At 39.6% G+C, this 19,669-nt stretch overlaps 1 protein-coding gene across 4 annotated transcripts in view; it reads right to left on the bottom strand.

Moving 5' to 3' along the window:
- Positions 1-19,669, bottom strand: part of LOC129250651 (unconventional myosin-XVIIIa) — a 263,564-nt gene that overhangs the window by 144,118 nt on the left and 99,777 nt on the right. For all 4 annotated transcript variants that reach the window (XM_054890256.1, XM_054890260.1, XM_054890291.1 and 1 more), the window contains 6 exons: positions 12,912-13,346; positions 10,468-10,654; positions 6,413-6,579; positions 6,022-6,334; positions 4,777-5,960; positions 4,510-4,710 (listed from right to left, as the gene is read on the bottom strand). In XM_054890256.1, the coding sequence (XP_054746231.1) occupies positions 4,510-4,710; positions 4,777-5,960; positions 6,022-6,334; positions 6,413-6,579; positions 10,468-10,654; positions 12,912-13,346 (2,487 nt within the window). The remainder of the gene's footprint in view (positions 1-4,509; positions 4,711-4,776; positions 5,961-6,021; positions 6,335-6,412; positions 6,580-10,467; positions 10,655-12,911; positions 13,347-19,669) is intronic.

The following is a 19,669-nucleotide window of genomic DNA, read 5'->3' as shown; positions in this document are numbered from 1 at the left end:
TTTTTATTTCAGACAATTACGAGCTGCATGGGAAAATTCGAGCGATGCGGCGTTTTATAAATTTCCATTTTAACTAAATATTACAGGGTATTTTTACTGAAAAAAAAAATTGCTGTACCTTTCAAAAGCATATCGCGCGTTTAATAATATAAAGAAGTAACTAAAATTTTTAATTTAATGGGATTGTATCAAAAATTAAATTTACCAGCTGATAAGATTACGCTCAGTTGTTGTTGTTGTTGTAGCAGTACCTGTGCCCTGTCAGTGTAGCGTAATCACCGGTCGTCTTCGTCTAGCTCATCTAACGGTAGACCCAGGAAACTAGCTGTTTCGACGGGTTGGGTCCAGAGGGAGAGGGGTGTTAGATGAGTGGGTTTAATGGGACATGTGAAAAGGTGGTTAGTGTCGTGCGGGGTGCCTTCACATGCTGGACATATGTTTAGTATGTCGGGGTCGATTGTGGATAAGTAGGAGTTTAACCTACTACAATATCTAGAACGTAATAGTGTCAAGGTTACGCGGGACTCTCGGGGAAGTTGGAGCTCTTCGTCTGCGAATGGTGGTGCGGGTTGGACTCCAATAACGGCATTCGGGGGTCGGGAACTTAAGAAAGTGGTGAGAGTCTCCCGATGAATGTCGTTTATGGCCTGTCTGTACACTGTTCGATCAAGTAGCTGTATGTTGGTTTTGTCTGAGATCTCGTCCGCGTAGTTGGAGAGATGCCTCCTGATATGCCTGGGAGGTGGCTCAGGCTCGAGCAGGTATCTCCATGGGTGAGGCCTGCGGTAACACCCTACCAGAAACTGCTTACTGATAAATTTGTTATGCTCCTTAATAGGCAGCATTAGGGCCTCATCATGTATTTAGATGTTGTATAGGTGACATCAGAAGAAATCCTGTCGCGGTCCTTAAGGCAGTGTTTTGGCAGGTCTGAAGCTTCGTCCATCTGCGGTTCCAGGCGACCAGACAGGCGCAGCATAGTTTAGAACCGGTCGGCCTATTGCTTTAAAAGTCGACAGCAACACTTCCTTGTCTTTGCCCCAAGTGCTGCCGGCGAGCGACTTAAGAACCTTCTTGCGATTCTGTACTTTAGTTGCAATAGCGGTTGTATGCGCTGAGAAGGAGAGCAAGCTGTCAAAGGTGACTCCCAATATTTTGGGGTTGTTAACCATCGGGATTTGTGTATCATCGACTTTCACCTTAAGTTGTAGCTTGACCTCCTTTGTCCAGGTGATGAAAAGGGTCGCCGTGGATTTTGTGAGGGAGAGTTGTAAATTCCTCCCAGTGAAGAAGCGAGAAAGTCTGGCGAGTTAGTCATTTACCTTGGAGCATAGGCCATCAATGTCATTGCCCGACGCCATTATCGTGCAGTCGCGGACGTATGAGACTAGGGAGACTCCCGCTAGTGGCTGGGGGAGTTTCGAAATATAGAAATTGAAAAGTAAGGGTGAAAGGACACCAACCTGCGGTACGCCTTACTTTATTTTCATCTGTTTACATGTTTTGTCTCGAAATATCACCGACGAATCACGACCACTCAGGTAGTTCGCGGTCCACCGCTTCAGACCTGGTGGGAGTGTCGACTGTAAAATGTCATCTAGTAGCGTGGCGGGGCTGACTGTGTCGAAAGCCTTTTTTATATCCAACGCTACTGGGACAGTTCTCTCGCAGGGGCGGTTTTGGTTGAGGCCGCGGTTTACCTGGGTGTTAATGACGGTGAGTGCCGTGGTGGTGCTATGCACTCTTCGAAAGCCATGCTGATGTGAGGCTGGGGTCAGGTGTTTGTTTCGTAAAGAGTGGGTGTAGAAGGGCCTCAAGAGTCTTCACTACTGGGGAAAGGAGAGTTATCGGCGATAAGACTCCCCTTGGTTGGCGGGTTTCCCAGGCTTCATTAGTGCGATCACTCTCCCTAATTTCCACTTATCAGGCAGCCGGTTCTACGTTACCGGAATGACTCGGGTTTTTCCCGACCAAGGGCTGCCGCCCCAGTAAACTAGCCCTGTCTAGTGTACCGTATCCCAGATTAAGCTCAGTCTTATAGATTAGTCAATACGGCGAAATTTATGTATTTGCATTCTTATTCTTATTATATAAACACACGACGCTAAACAAATAAAGTCACAAAATTCAGTGTTCGCTTTTTAAAATTAAAGTGCATATTTACGAAATGAATCCATTTTTCACTAACAGACAAATATATTTTGTTTTTTAAGACACTTTTAACTGTGTTACTCATATTGATTACTTTGTGAGCATCATGCCCAGATCTTCCTTCTCAAAGGTATCACCACTTCGGCGACAGGGATCCTCTCTCCTACTTTTAAAAGACGCCACTGAAGATAATATAAAAAAAAAATTATAAATTTCTAGGGAACACCGACCTACTCCGTCGTATCTGACCCAACACACGTCACCAGCCAGCCGAAAGCCTCTGCTAGCGCTGCGTTTGCTTCAGTTTACCTAATGATTTTATTATCATGCAAGCTTTTTAAAATAAAAACAAAAATAAAAAATATTTTGTGAATAATTTGTCATCCCCAGTGACGATGCAATGCAGAAAACCTTTTCTTTTCTGCCGTTCAAGAATCATCTCACACGTCACCAAACTGGCCTCCCATATACACCTACAAATCACCAGTATATTAGTAGAGCGAACTCAAAAATAGTATGAGCAGGGCGGAAACTTATTCCCATACCCAATAACTCAGCGAAGCAGAGTATTTTTTCGAGTACCGAATTGTACTTTTGTCTATGTGCAACACAAACGGCAACCTACCCAACGAAGTCTTTAGGGTACATATTGCTATTACGCTCCAATTTGGCATATGCACACTTGTGCTGACATATTTAAGTCACTTTATCTTTCTGCAATATTCGTCATATTTTCCAAAAATTTTATAACTATATAAATAAATAAGCGCCTAGATCCCTTTTCTCTCCTCCACTAAATCACCAGCACTGGATGATAGATGGTTTTCTCTTCCCTAGATTCTTTCGCAGGTAGTGGCCCACTTTATGGTATCAAAACGGCACGTAGGTGCTACTTGAAGTGTACCTGTGGTACTCTTGCCATCTAACCAACCTAAATAAATTATTTTTAAAATTTTCAACTTTTTAATTAGAATTTTTAGAAAAATTCCGAGTATACAGTTTTGTACCTCATTTCATTTTAGTATATAAAATGTAAGTTTGAAGTCGCTCAAAAATCCCAATTTATGGCCGTTTTTGCCATTATGTTTCTTACATTTCGCGTTGAGTAATTTATGCTTTTCGGATCCTATTCCTACCTATGACGCGCGATGCTTATTGATTAACTTAAAATCATTGCAGAACAGGATAATAATCCTATCTTTGTCTTTTTTTTTTGATTCGACTCGTGGTGTTGTTGACTTTCTGGTGCTTCTTGAGAGGTTCGGAGTTGCTCTATTATGTAGAGCCTTAATTGTGTTCAATAAAATCTCTGAATTTGTTGAGATAGATTTTTTCATTTAAAACAAAAACGCCTATTGAATTATTTTTGAATTTTCATTATAAATTTAATTGTGCTTCTTTTTTTAATGTCTATTAACCTTAAAATATGTCCACTTAGCCTATAACAATCTATTATATAATATTTAGTGGCTTAATAAATAAATAGAAATCTAATATATTCCAAGACATCTTATACAACGTCGACGGTTCCCATAAACTGATTTTTTGCCTATTTATAGAATTTTTATAATTTATTTCCTCACCTCACCTCTCCAATCATTACTACGAAAGTTCAAATCAGGCGTTTTGAAGTTTTAGGGTACTTACATATTAGAAAAAGAAAAACAACTTTTTAGTTGGTAATTCACTACCATCGGGTGGCTTTCGAGCCCTTGCGTTACCCCTCTTAACAGAATGTGCAATATGTTTTCAATGTAAGTTAAGTCCGGACTACAAGCGGGTCAGTCAAAAACTAGAATAATTCTTTCCCTCGTCTTATTTCCTATATTTACTTATATTTTGTACCCCCGGAGTAATGGATGGTCGCGTTATCTCTGTTTTAAAGTGAAAATAAGGCAACACGACTCTTTTTTATTCTTTTTATATATACCATAATAATTTACAACAAATCACAACAAATGGATGAGGTCATTTTTTAGTAAAGCGCTCGCCTTTTCGGTTATACCATTTTACCTAAATAAGACGATTACCATTACTCACCCACTTTATGACGCTCAAATCAGGGAAGTTTATTTAATTGCTTGTATTGCCAATTATTTTAATTTGAGCCTTTTTTATCGCTAAATAAAACCGTTCTTACGACAGTCTGGTTCACATTGTAAAACGACTCGAGCTTATGTTCTGCCAAAGACTATAATTTCAGCAGAGTTCTCCAGAGGTTTACGTTCATTGCTCAATATTATTATTGCATTTAATAGCCCAATTAAAAAATTAATTCAATTATCTTGGTCCTTCTCTCAAGAAACACAATCAAAATTTCAAGAAAAAACATTCCCAATTTTGAAAAATTTCACTTACTTGACTAGGTCCGATACGGTATGTGGCAGTGTCCACCTCGTTGGCGGCTAAGATTTGTTCGACAGTGATATCCTTGGCAGCGCCAGCGGTATCAACGCCCGCCAATAAACCAAAGCGCCGCACAAACTCGGCCAAAGGAACTGATTCTGGGAAGCCCAAACGATGTAAACGCGCCGCCTCGAGCACTTGCGAACCGCGTAACTACGGCAAAACAAAGCAAACGAATTTAAATAAATCACACAAATTAGTTACCCCCTCATCACTCACCTGACTACGTAACAAAGGAACATTCACCATGTCCTCACTGCTCGACTGCAGCGCCGCAGCATTTGGCGAGCCACTTGACGAGTAACTGCTATGCTGGCCGGCATTGTGTTGAAGCATATAGCAGTGTACGAAATGTGTGCCTGTACGCCGCAATGTATCGATGATACCATCTACGGTGAATTTCACTTGTAACATTATGGAATTACGTTTGACACCGGCGGATGTGAACGAGCGTCGTATGCTTGAGACGCGACGCAACGATTGCGTACCTTCGAGACCGGCTATGGAGCCACAAAATACAATGCCACCCATGCCGCGTGTCAATGAGCCTATATACAATCGGCTAATCTCATCACGTGAGCTGTCCTGCAACAGTGTCACAGCATTACGTATTGCGGGGTGCTCTCGGCTATGCCGCACCCAGCCATCGACCGTGTACAGCACCGGATTTGTGCCCTGCAGGTGCTGCAGCACAAATTGTTTGGGACCTGCACATTTGCGCAACAGCGTTTGATGTTCACGATCGCCGTAATGTGCAAACACGCGCTCTAGGAATGTATCATCGTTGCAGTTGGGATACATGGACTCCTCATCGAGCAGCCACAGCAAACCGCGACGATCGTGTTCACGTAAATCTCGTTGTGATGAACGCACTACATGATTTTGTGGCGCCTTATCGATGAGCGAGACTAACGGGCCAGGATTTGTTTCCGGCATGCCTTCGGTATCGATCTCCACCAGTTCTTGTGCATAACGATCACGAGGCGCTACTAAAGTAGTGTGATGGAAGAGCAACTGCAAACGCTCTTGTAGGTAATTGTGACGTAAATCGGAGAGTGTGGCACCCGTTTGCATGCCGCAACTGGCTGGATTCTGAAAACCAGGCGTATCGACGAGCATAATGGAAGCAATTGTGTGTGCCGAAGTGCAGATCGCTTTGTTGATAAGCGCCACCACAGCTGCCAACGCCTCGGAATAGAGACCCACAGCGAGCGCTTCTAATGATTCCCAAGCCTGCTCAGTACTGTCGGTGGGCGATTTAGAAGGACTCGTGTTGCTACCAGGACCGGTGGCATTAAAAGCGGCGGCCGTTAAATCTTCCATCGAGACACCAAGTAGCGTAGCAGCGCGGCGTGCAGCCGATGGATTGGCGAACTGCACACGCGAAGCTGGACCAGCATTGACTGAAAAAAATATGCCAGCAAAATAGTAATGGAATTCGCATATATTAGCATTTGCACTCACGCTTTGTAACACCTGCCAGCCCCAGATGGTAAATGGCGGCCAATATGCTCCAAATGCCACGCACCGCTTTCGGTTCTATATTCAGCGTTTCCAACGCTTGTGTGGTGCGCATAAACTCTGCGCCAGCACGATGCCGCTCCTCCAATTTTTGCGATAGTGAAACGAAAGGATGATTATCAGCCGCTGAAATGTTGTCCAGATGCAACTCCTTCTGCAGCAAGCCTTCGGCGCCAGCAAGTAGACGACTCATAATATGGAAACTATGGTCGTTGGGTTGCCGACGACCGGCGCGTTGGCGCTCAGGCAACAACACCTATACGGGGAAGAGTTTATTTCATTGGAAAATATTTGATGTAAAGGTAAAGTGAATAATATTTTATTTATTTCTTACCTGCACGGAAGCGGATGCAATTTGCCCTGTTTGGTCGAAATCTAAGCTGAGTAGCTGGGTAAAACGTGTCGCATTCGCATTGAGACAAGTTTTCGTATTGCCAAATGCCTCCAAAATGATATTGATAGAGTTGACTTTCTCGGCATTTAGAAAGTTGTTGTAGGAGCCTGGGAAGGGCAGGGAATGAAGGTAAAAAACTTTAAATAATTGGACAATTTTGGACAATCGCTTACAATCACACCGAATAAAAACATATTCAACCTAATTCAATCTTGTTTTTCTAACAATCTTACCAAGCACTACCTAAGTCAGTACTCCATTAAGTGTTTTCATCAAGATCGTCTAACCGTGGGCTTGGAAGCGTGCTTTTTCGACAATACCGTACCAAAGGGAGATTTGGCATTTGAGTTGGCTTATGAAGAGCTGGTTAGAATCGTTCGAGGCTGCTTCACGTTTTTTACTTTGAATAACTAGGAGTTCAACTTACGAAACTACCAATGAAGCTCTCCTTAACCCGTACTCGTTTTCTGTCTTCGATGACCCCCAGTAAAATTGTCTGCTCAAAATTTCTGTGTAACAATTTAAGCCTCTAACTGCCTTTTTAATCAACGTTCATTACACCTGTTTAATGAAAGGGTCAAAAATGCCCATTTAGGTTGAAGATAGAGGGTTAACATGCATTACAAAAAAATGTATCGTTAAATTCTACTATCTAAGTCTGAGAGCAGAAATTGTATTTGTAGCTGTTTTACACATAATATTTTCGATAAACTATCACACTTTCGCCCAAAACTCTAAAAATTAAACCTTACATAAAAAATCCAGACGCTCTAACCTACTACTGCTACGGCAAAGTTGATCCTGGAGGCATAGTCTTTTCTATTATTAGCGTCTGTTTGTTTCTTGAGTAGCTAGTGTTGGACTCGCTCATTGAGTAGCCTCTCTCTCGTGGGAGTCAGGAGCACCTTATCGAGACTACAACGCACTTTGACCATCTGTTGCACCAGAGCTTTTCCGATTACTTCAGACCCGCCATTAGATGCTCTGATTAGTCTACCACCACTTGATGTTTTCATCCAAGCAGAGGTCTTGCAGGCCATCTGCAGGCTGAAACACAATGGGCCCTGTCCGGCTTTGGAAAACAGAGAAGGCATGAATTTCGATCTAACGATTCTTTTCATGTCCCTTGACTCCATGCCATTAGAGTCGTAATTGAAAAGAGATACAGTGTAGCGCTGCCAGAGGTTCAATTGTGGTCAAACTGTGAAAATGAGCTCGGCAAACACTGTTTTCGTATTTTCACGGATGGATTCAGGACTGAGTACAGTTCCGGCTCTGGTGTCTACGTGGAATCCACCGGGACAAAACTATACTTTGCTCTTGGAATGTACGCATTCGTGTTTCAAGTGAAGGTGTATAGTATGTTATTCAAGAAGCAATGAACTTTGTTGTGGAAAACAAATGGGGAGGCAGTTCTGTATGTGTCTGCAGCGGCAGCAAAGCTACGCTCACGGCTTTAAACATCCCTCCAACCACTTCAAGAGTAGTTGAAATACACTCGAAGATTTGGCATTGCGTGCCGTGGGTCGATCGCTATTAGAAAAAACTTGTCTTATCAACTTATGCTTCGTGCACGTGGTTTCGAACTTGTGCACTTGCCAATAGTAGTCACGCACAAACGCATTCGGCTACGGCGGCCGCCCAAAAATAGGTTGGATAAAAAGTTTTGCCAAAGCCATGGTTCAGATTTTATGTACGTGAAAGAAGAGTTTCCAAAAATTAGTGAAATAAGGAATTTTGCTTGAACCTCAGATCAGCGAATTCTTCAAAGTTAACATATTCGACGGAAAGTTGAGTTCGTCAGAGAAATCTGCGCAAAATTATTTGTGCAACCACAAAGCAAGTAACTACAAAAATCTGTTAGAAGAACTTCCTTCAACGAATCGAGCATTGGGTTGTAATAAGTCGCCCAACATTCACTTTTTATACTTTTTATACTCTTATACTTCTTCCCGAGAACTTAGGAGACATTAGTGACGGATGTGGAAAAAGATTTCATCATCATAATTCCAGCATGGAACAGCGATATCAGGGCAGAGGGCGCTTACAAGAAACCAGCCTTAAGGGGTTTCAAAGATACCTTGAAAATTTCGAAATTTTTTTTTTTTTTCATAAAATGTTAATATAATCCTTTAAGAATATGTGAAAAAAATTTTTAGAACGTACATTTAAGTATTTCTAATATTATAGATCGTCACCGTGGCGACTCTATGCTTTGCGTTCGAGCGCTGGGAGAGGAATTTTCATGTATTCAAATTTTAGACCCGTTTTTCTCAGAACTCTTATATATAATATTTTTCGAATTGGCGTACACAATAACTCGAAAAGTTATTGACTGATCTCCCTGAAATTTTGCACACACCTTTTTTATGATATTACTTTCTATGTGTTTCAAGTTTTCGAAAAAAAACATTTTTTCGAAGCAAAAATAGTAGGAAAATTCGTCCCAAAATAAATTTTTTTTAAGCATTTTATTCCGCGATTTTTTTTCATATAGAAATTATGACATTAATAAACAAAACAATGCTACAATGCCCGCCGATTGGTAGTCCCGGTGCGACCTTTCTGGAAGAATTGAGTGAGCATCTGTCATTTTAAATGATTAAAATAAGAAAAAAAAATTGTATATTTTTTTAATGTATAAATAAACTGTATGCCAATTCAAAAAAAATATATATTGACTTCTTCATTTTAAATAATTTTAATGAAAATCAGGGAAAATATGGCCTTTTACAGGTATCTGTCCCCTTAAGTGAAATACTATAGAGAACCATAATTTTTAGTTTTAGAAAACTTATTTTCAAGTTGTAGTTTAGGAAAAGTGTCAGGTATGTTTTTATAAAATATAGAATTAAAAAACAAAACAAAAAAATGGTTTGGAAATTTTTTAACCTCGGCTCTATACAAGTGTAACCACAGTGCGTTATTATTTGATTTAAGTTTATTTTCCAATCGTATTTAACTGGTCACCCTATGCAACATAAGTGAATTTTGCATGGCGGCCGCTTGTGCCATTTATTTAACTTATTACACTACCGATGTGAATGTCCAAGGATATTAAATCTAACATAAATTAAATTCAAAATTCGAAATTTTTATAAACTGTTCCCAGTTTGGCCACTGCAGCTAAGAAATTTGCCGCCAGAGGGTGGACAATAAAGTTTCTACTGGCAAATATATTTTTGCCACTTACGATTAGTGCTCTCCTTGAGGCATAAACGCTTTGTTTGTTGCAGTACTAAACGAACGCTACTTGTTGATTTGCTGCTACACCAACAATAACAACAAAAACGATTCGCGTGTGTGGCGCAATGGTGGGTGCAGTGCGCATATAGGCAATTAATGTTGACCTCAAATGCATGGCATGAGCAGCAGTAGATAAACTGTTAGTAGCAGATATTTATGTAGTGTCACAGCATTTGCGGCGGAATTTCGCGCGCATGCGCCCACAACAAGCAAAACTGTCGCTATTTGAGACATAAATGAAAATTCTTTAATTTTATAGCAGTAAAGTTAGCGCTTTTAACTGTCGTAGGAGCATAAAAAAAGTGCAAAAAAACAAAAGTAGTAAATGCAAATATTTGTACGAAGAGAAAAATAAATAAATAATAAATGAAAGAGGTATTTACCATCCATATTTAAGAAGAAAAACAAAAACGTAAGAAAATTCAATTGGCATTTAAATTGGTGACAAGCAAAAAGAATTAATTACTGCACCCAAACTGTAAAAAATACGAAGGTGATAAAACCTTAAAACACTGCAGTGCTGCGAGGCAGTTAGGCTGCCAGTCAAGACCACATCAAATCCAATGCGTTACGATTGGTAGGCAACCAGCCAGGCGGCGGACAAGCAGCCAAGCAACGAGCCAACGAACGGGCTAATCAACCACGCATTCCCACACACATACATACATACATACAAAGCGTGAAAAATTGCAGCCAACACACATACACACACCAGCGCTGCGTTACAGTGAGGCTACAGCGTTACATACCGGCGGCCAACGCCAAATAGTATAAGGCGTGTTTGAAGCTTGTCGTCTTGCCAGAACCAGAACGTCCCATGAATATTAGACTTTGATCGCGACGCGTTTCCAACATGGCCCTGTAGGCGGTCTGTGCCAGCGAGTAGATGTGCGGAGGCATATCCTCTGTCTTGCAGCCGCGAAACATCGAAACAACCTGCAATGACAGCAAACAAAAGGCAAACGTCAGCAACAACTACAATAATAAAAATAACAGAAATATTACACCGTGCAACAGTTAAAGTTGTTCAAGAAAGCTTTCATATGCAAGAGAAACTATGAATTATAAATTTAATTGAATTTTTAACGGAAAATTTCTAAGCACAAAATTTTCAAAAAATGTTTTTAAATACTTAAACTACTGGATGATATTAATATGGGTATCAAAATATATCCATATATATCCAGCAATTAAATTTTTTGTTAACTTTTCGCCAGGACATATATAAGTTTTGTATGGCATGTGTAAACTCTTTTTCTGATTTTTTGGTGGGTGAGGTGCCTTAGCAATTACTGCGACCGTCATCTACTGCGCTGTGTGGGGTGGCCACTAAAACGATTTCTCCGCCTCTTCTTGGGAGACCCCTTCCGGGAACTTCTTTCTGCATCACTTCGGGTGGGCTCAGAACGACGTCCATGAAATGGCCAGTTCCATTCATCCACGTCTGTGTACACCATATTCTTAGGCAGCTTCATGCTATAGGCTTCGTATGTCTCTGTCTGTGAGGCATCGCTTTGTTGCACTGCCGGGTGATCCCCTTCCCGGAACTACTTTCTGCATTACTTCGAGAGGGCCTAGAATGGCGTCCATGAAATGGGCCAATTCTATTCACCCACGTCTAGGTCCACCATACCTATACCCAGCTTCATGATATAGGCTTCGTATGTCTCTGTCTGTGAAGCTTCGCTTTATTATAGTGTGTCGGGCCTATCTTGTATTTTTCGTATTACGTCTCCAATATATCTCTTAACTCCATTCCAGCTGTCTTCGCTTTCAAACATTTTGCTGATTATATTGGTCGGCGCCATGTCACCAATCTGCTCCCTCAGAGCAAACATTTTCCACGTGCCATCTTTCGCAACTAAAGAGCTTGTGCTCGGCGTCCTCGCTTGGTGCTTCGTAATATACGTATGCACATAGGGCCGCTTAACTTACCCATGCGATATAGATATTTCCGGAAGGATCTGTGACCCGAGAGGAACTGAGTCATGAAATAAAGGGTTTTCCAATAAGAAGTGTTACTTTTATATTCAAAGAAAAATGCGATTTTTTAATATGAATGATCGGATGTTTATTTCAATATAAAGAGGAAGGTATGCCGTTAATAGTGGCAAATAACATCAGGCAAATTACCACCATGACCACGCTTATAGGACAATATCCTTTTCAAGAAAATTTCCATAACCGAATTGCAAAGTGGCTGCCCCATGTCCTCGATAGCCTCACGAATTCCATCTTTGAGGTCTTAAATCGACCCTGGGCTGTTGAGGTAGACCTTCACTTTCACGTGACCTCAAAGAAAAAAGTCACAAGGTGTTAAATCACAAGATGTCGTTGGCCAATTGTGATCACCTCTTCGAGAGATAACACGGTCCGGAAACGTTTCCCGTAAAAGATCAATGGTTTCGTTGCTTGTGTGGCACGTAGCGCCGTCTTGTTCAAAATAAACGTTGTCCAGGTCAATACCATCCAATTCCGGCCATATTGTAAAAAATCGTTAATCATCTATCGACAGCGCAATCCATTCCAAAATAACACCTGTTGTTGGAAAACCCTTTAGTTCCTTTGAGCCCATTTGCCTATTGTTGGAATGAGTTCCGTCGGCCATCTGCCACTCGATTCAGTGTTCTTTTGGCTTTGCCACCGTATGGTATCCATTGCGTATACTTTATTTCATAGAAGGCAAGCTCAAGAATTTTTTTTACGTAGAAGTTAATTTTTTTAAATTTTATTTACAAGAACAACGAAGTTGAAAAGTAATCTACGTTTTTAGTCCTTTGAGACTTTAAAGCCTTTTAAAAAAATAGATTTTAAATTGATAAGGAATTGAAAACTTGAGTATGCAACACTACTATATAATCTATAGTTCAACGCGCTTAAGAATCCTTTCCTTTATCCATGATTTTTGTCGCACGGTGTTATAATTCAATTGCAGATATGCAAAATTGCCAAGAAATGTTACACAAACGCAAAAGAAAAAACCTATCTGTAACGCCAACTAACTATAGGTATTATCACCATCAACGAGGCTGGTCAAAACTAGCCCGAACTGGCATTGTACTATAGTAGTGCCATGTGGTGCAGCGCGCAGATAAGCCGCAAGCGTGGCAGATTGTTGAGAGTTAGGCGTATGACGTCCATAAACGCATTTGCAATTTTACATATTTACATATATACCGACACACACACATACCTTTTCCGAGTAGAGCGATAGTGGTGCCATTGGATTGACGACAAGCAGCGTGGGGCCCGCCTTCGTGTGTATCAAATTGCTGGCGAAACGCTGACGTAAGCAATGCAACACAGACGCCTCGTTCAATTGCTTTAGATCGCAAATGTCCTCGACTAAATCAAGCGCTGCTGCATTCTGTTTCTCGATATCATCCTCGTCTACCATCATTGAGACGCCATTGTGTAGCAATCGTATGGTCACTTTGTGATTCTCACGCTGCACGGGTGATTGGGGCAGACATAGTGCCGCACAAAAGCCACCACGATGGACCAGCCAAACGCGTTCACCATCGCCATGCGATAAGTCTGCAACATCGCCGTCTCCGCTGCCATCGTCGACGCCAACGCTTGAGCGTGATGAGGAGTCATTGGTGTTGTTGCTGCTGCTGTGGCGTGGCTGCAAGGAGAGAAATAAAAAAAATTCGTTAGTTTGAGAAAATTGTTATTTGAATATAATAAGAAAGTAAAGAAATAAGTAGAGAAGTTCTGGATCTTAATTCACTAAAATTTCAACAATAAAAACTGCCAACGGTGGAAAAAAGTCATAAAAGATCCAATGTAAAACCTACAAGTTTCTTTCATAAACACTTAGTATACATATAAAGTTCAGCTGCTGCATATTTATAGGCGCACATTCTACTCGTGCTCAAAAAATAAGAACCGTTTCCTCAGCTAACCTCTAACAGATGACTTTAATATGCCAATAAAGACATTATTTTCGCTCTCTTGACGACTTGTTTATCTCTTTTGCTTGACAAAACCAAACTAAAAACAAAAAAACAACAAAGGTCGACAGTTGAGGGAACATATAAAAAAAGATGATAAACCATAAAACTTTTAATTAGGTTTAAAAAGAAATAAAGTGAAGCGCACTCAATTAAGCAATATAATGAATTTTTATGCAGTCCAGCCATAGTTTCGGAAGTGGAAAATTTTTCTCTGCCAGGCAATTGAAAAAACGACGCATTAAAGGGCACTTACCAATTTTATATGAGTTTGGTTAGTAAAGTTCACTTTATTGTTTAGATGATAAAAGAACCCCAGATAGGTAGGTGGAAGTGACAGTTGGTTTTTAAACCAACTCACTTAGACTATTGCCGATCTACAGTAGTAGTTTACCTGCTACTCCTTATTAAACCATTTTATTTCTAATACAAACTCAATGATCTAGCATACATTTAGGTATATCCTTAAGATTATAAGTATCATTCTAGAACAATGAGCCGAAATATCTAAACCTACTGGCATGCCACGCAGGACAGTGACAAAGATAATGTCTGACAGACTTTTCCCCCACCTCATTCTTCCAGCTTCTGCAATAGTCGAAATGAGGTATATTCAATCTACGGGCATGTCGACCTAGGAGGCAGTGGCCTGTGATCAAAGCAACTAACATAGAGACGTTTTTACTTTACCGAATGAGTACGGCCTGACTTTCTATCCTGGCCAAATTCTTTCTGTAGCGTTACATGTCAGACTATTCACCCATCTATCTACTCATCTGAAGTGAGAATACTACTTGTACCACGCAGTTTGTAGATTGAGAGGGATATTCATTTAATCTCCACACCAGGAGGGAGGCAAGACCCTCCCTCCCTTTTATCTGCCTTATAATTCCCGTGTATGTCACTATGTCCTGGCAGCCATATCAAATGGATGAGGAAATATTTTGCTATATTATTTCGTTAAGAGATGTCTCGCATTTACGAGCAATGATGCAAATAGTGAAAACCCTACCAGAGATTTAATCGGCGCTTGGCTATCAAAATAAATATAGATCTCTCTAAAATTAGTCAGATGTTTGCCTACTTCATTAATGGAGAGAATTTTAGGTTGAAATACGCTAGAGTGATTATGAAGACGAGCCGAAACGCTTACATCTGTCTTCTCACAATAGACGCCAAAGCCAACATTAAAAAATAACCATGAAATAAATAAAAATTCAGAGTGCGCAGCATTTAGAATACTGCGTTCAAATTATGTAATTTGTGCGTGACTACCATTCGATAGGGCCCGGATTCGAAAGCAACTGTGGGCTTGAAACTCTAAATGATAAAAGAGGTTTGTTTTTTAATAGCGGTCGCCCTCGGCAGACAATGGCAAACCTCAGACTAAATTTATGCCATGAAAAAGCTTCTCATAAGAAAGCATTTACCATTCGAAGGCAGCGTAAAGTAGAAGTTCCGTGGAATGAGCGTCCACCACAAATTGGAAGAGGAACCTAGAATACTGCATTTAGAATTAAAAAAAATATATTTTTTCAAAGATGAATAATGAAGTTAGTTAGAACTCGAAATTGAATTAAATTCATTGAAAGTTCGAGCAAGGGAGCATTACACGAATATTCTGTTTTGCAATTAATCCCATAGAACAGTAAAGAACTACGAAGATTACGCTGAGGTATGTTGAAGTTAATTTTCGCCAACACAAAGGAGCAGCCACTGTGACCACGGATGATATTATATTAATCGTATAAGTAAAAGCAAATGAGAACACTGATCTTCTTGCTTCCTAGGACTTTAGGTCAATCAAAAGCAAGCGAGATTTATATGTAGGGATTTGCCTCAGAGAAACACAAAGAACGTAATGCATGTTTTGTTATGTTGTTATGTTTTTTGCATGTTATTGTAGTAAAACATTTCAAAAATACCGTGTTAAAATTTTAAGTCAATCCGAGCAAAACTTTTTAAGTTATAGAGCATAAAGCCGAGCCGCCTCAAACATCTGCCGAGACGTAGCAGTTGCGCGCGTAGTCCGTTACAAACTTTAAACGCGGTTTTCTCGAACCTTTTTTTTTTAAGTGTGTAGTCATTGGCATTTGAAAACTACTCAACCGACCCTTTTGAAATTTTGCACACATATTTTACATATATGTTTTTTTTCGCCATTTTTTTTTATATTAAGGTGGTTTTACACCTACAAAATGGCGGCATTTTTTCGTCAAAAATCACTTTTTACTTCAAACGACTACCAAATGGCTGAAAATGAAAATAAATCGTCAAAATAAACGTTGGGAGGAAGTTTAACTCATAATTTAACTAAATTATTCGATTTTTTTAATTTCAGATGATTCTACGCTGAGATATGCTGACTACTGCAAAATGTATTTTTGAAAAGACGTCTACGTAAATGTGCTCTCATTCGCTCATTTTGCAATATTTTTACATGAAAATTTTATCAAATATTCTTGAAATGTTACTTTATAATATGCAACAACTTTCAATAAACTGACTTGAACCGTTTCGCTACAATAAATTCATGAAAAAAGTGTTTTTTTTAGCGTTTATCCCTTACCCCCCCCCCCCCTTAAGAAAAACTAGTTCGCCTCACTAATACAGAGTAAGCCTTCGAAATAGCATAGCTAATGTGCCTATTAAAAAAAAACTACGCCTCAGTCGCTGTTTCATTTAAACTTTGTTAAATTTGAAATTCATTCTTCCTCCTTCAGTTTCAAACGAGATATTCATCCCTTAGTATTGGCCTTGTAACTATCGGGTAGTTATTGGATCGAGCAATATGTTTTCAATATGTAATCTGTCTTCCTCCTTCGCATGTGTTATTGCAAAAAAACTTGTGTAGCGCAGCGCCTCTGAATAAGTCTTCAAAACTCTTTACTTTCACCGCTCACAGCTCCGTTCACAGGCTACAACAGATTGATCTGTCTACTGAAACTTTTATTCGCTGACTATAAGTTGTCTGAAGTATGATGAAGATGTTTGAAGTATACTCGAATGCTTAGTAATCAGGAATTCCTCTACCAAACGTATTTTAGCATCGACTACGTAGCCTAAGATCTATGTATAGCCTCTTCAGAGCTGAAAACATTTACTGGGCTGCTAAAGATCTTTAAAGCCGAAGTGCCTTTTTTGTTATGCTTAACCCGGGTTGTATCAATCCATCTGTCTAAAATATAGTTCGATCCCAAAAACGCGTCCTACTGCATGTCAAAGTTGTTCACTATGTTCGAATATAAGAAGGTACTATACTTTTGGTTCCTTCATTTTGCGAGTTATAGGAGGTATGTATAGTTGCGAACACGAAAATAACAGTACCAAAAAATATTTAAAAAATGTTAATGTGTGATGTAATTAGAAAGTTTTTATTATTAATTGGACATATTATTTTATTCTATAACTGAATATATATTTAAATCTATTTTATAACGAAAACAAAACTTTTTATAGCAAAACATAGAAATTCAGGGTTAATATTAAGATAACAGTGGTCATATATAGTAAGTAATGCATATGCAAGTGCCATACAAAACTATTTTAGACTCGTCAATTCATAAAAAATTACGCCACATGACAGCTTCCAGCAAGTATGTTTTCTTGTAAATTCCAAACGTTTTGCCTTGGCTTTCGTGTCAGGCGTGGCTTTTCTCGTGCGCTGCGAACTGCTAATTCAACGTCCCGTAGTCTTCTACGTACAGAAGCCTTTAAGTTCACCCCTTTTTTAATTTGTATGGCTGACTTCATGGGATTCGCTTTGGAGCACCTCACAATTATGCGATCGTCATGTAGGGAAGTTTTTCGTTTTCCTCCCCTTTTTTCCGGCTTTTCCACAGATTTGATAGCACTTGAAATTATTTTTGCTGAACATGAAAGCATATTTTGTATTTCTGTGTAAGATATTCCACCTGCTCTCAATTTCAGAATCTGCTTTCGTTGTTCATTGGTTGAAAGTTTATTAAAATTTTATTTTAAGTTGGTCAAAATTTCTCCTTCTTATTCATTCTTATGATAAATCGACATAGGAAATTCCTATGATTTAAATAAAGGTTTTCCAATAACAGGTGTTACAGGTGAATGGATTGCGCTATCGAGAGATGATTAACGATTTTTTATGGCCGAAATTGGATGGTATTGACCTGGACAACGTTTATTTTCAACAAGACGGCGCTACGTGCCACACAAGCAACGAAACTATTGATCTTTTACGGGAAGAGTTTCCGGACCGTGTTATCTCTCGAAGAGGTGATCACAATTGGCCACCGAGATCTTGTGATTTAACACCTTGTGACTTTTTTCTTTGGGTCCACGTGAAAGTGAAGGTCTACGCCAACAGCCCCGGGTCGATTCAAAACCTCAAAGATAGAATTCGTGATGCAATCGAAGACATACGGTAGCCATTTTGCAATTCGGTTATAGAAAATTTCATTAAAATGATATTGTAAGCGTGGTCGTGGTGGTCATTTGCCTGATGTTATTTTCCAATATTAATGGCATACCTTCCTCTTTATAATGAAATAAAGATCCCATCATTCATATTAAAAAATCGCATTTTTCTTTGAATATCAAAATATTAAAAACCTCTATATGTTATCTTCACTTTGAGAAATATTTTTTCTGAAGCATTTTAGCTCTTTTGCGAGAAAGTGCGAAATATTTTCATTCAAAATATTTGTCATAAAATTCTACTATAAACCCCTTAATAGACTAAAGCTCAAAATTCAACCTAAACGCCAGAAATCAGTCAAGAAAAAAGTATTCATTAAAATAAGCCTGTAGACTGCGAGCGGAATGCCTAACTTAACTCGGTAAGCGAAAGTGGAACGGAAATGCTTTTCTGCTCGCTCCTCTGTTACCTTCTTTGGGAACTTTTTCGGCGCATGGTAATTTATAGAATTTGGTATCATTATCTTAAACTTTCTTTGGAAAATTAAAACTCGCACATAGTAGTCGGCTATAACTGGATAATCTTTTCTACTTGTGCTATTGCAGTCTGCCTATATTGGGCTGCAGAAAATGTAGAAAACTAAAGCAAGCTTTTTTTTATTCTGAAATAAGCATATTGAACTTATAAGAATTACAACAAACACCACTCTACTGATATCATCTCATTGCACTACATGCGAACACATTATGATCTATGGCGCTTGCGAAGCAATGATCAGAAGTGAGTAACTGCTAAATTACTACAGCTAAAAAATTCTGAAAGAACTCTGTACAAACATTTTTTGAATTCCTGACGGAATCTCCCTTTCAGCTTCACATTTTTCAGCGGTTTTCCTTCCAAAGTTTTCTTATAGGAATGTCGAAAACGACGCCACCCCAACTAATTTAGATCCGCCTCATTTGCGATGCCACATAAAAATAACCTATTCGGCTGATAAATAGCAGTTGTTATTTATTACACTCAGCGCCTTGAACTGAAGCGATTAAAATTAAATTAACGCCAAATTGGGATATGTACTCGTATATGAACTACGAACTGAGCATGAATTCAATTGATCTTTTCAACACGCAGAGCCAAGACTCTGGTGTCCTAGCCCAACATGATGAAAATACAACGCGTTCCACACACACAAAATGTACACAAATCCTCTTGCGCGTTCCCCTTGGCTCATACACATTGGACATGTTGAGGTATTCACTTGAATTATTTACATATCCTACAAAGTAAAAAGTGGCAATAACAACAAACACCTATGATTTGTATACACTACATTTCTATTTTTGGGTAATAATTCGGTAGGTTGTTGTTTTGCGTAGGTTTCTCGTTGAAGTCAGCCCAGCCAAGTCAGACAGTGCGCGCCCGCTCCGCATTGCTAGACGATCGCGGTAGTGCGGTGGCATCGAAGTGTTCAAATGGTCGCCCAAAGCATAAAGGGGGTATTTGTTATGATGGGAGGTAGAACTGTGAAGTGAATGAAAGCAGACGTATTGCCTTAACGACAGAACAGCACAAACACCTAGACTTTTACCGGTTTTCTGCATC

This window comes from Anastrepha obliqua, chromosome 1, assembly GCF_027943255.1.
Source record: "Anastrepha obliqua isolate idAnaObli1 chromosome 1, idAnaObli1_1.0, whole genome shotgun sequence".
In the NCBI taxonomy this organism is placed as follows: Eukaryota; Metazoa; Arthropoda; class Insecta; order Diptera; family Tephritidae; genus Anastrepha; species Anastrepha obliqua.
This window is presented reverse-complemented; position numbering and strand designations above follow the sequence as displayed.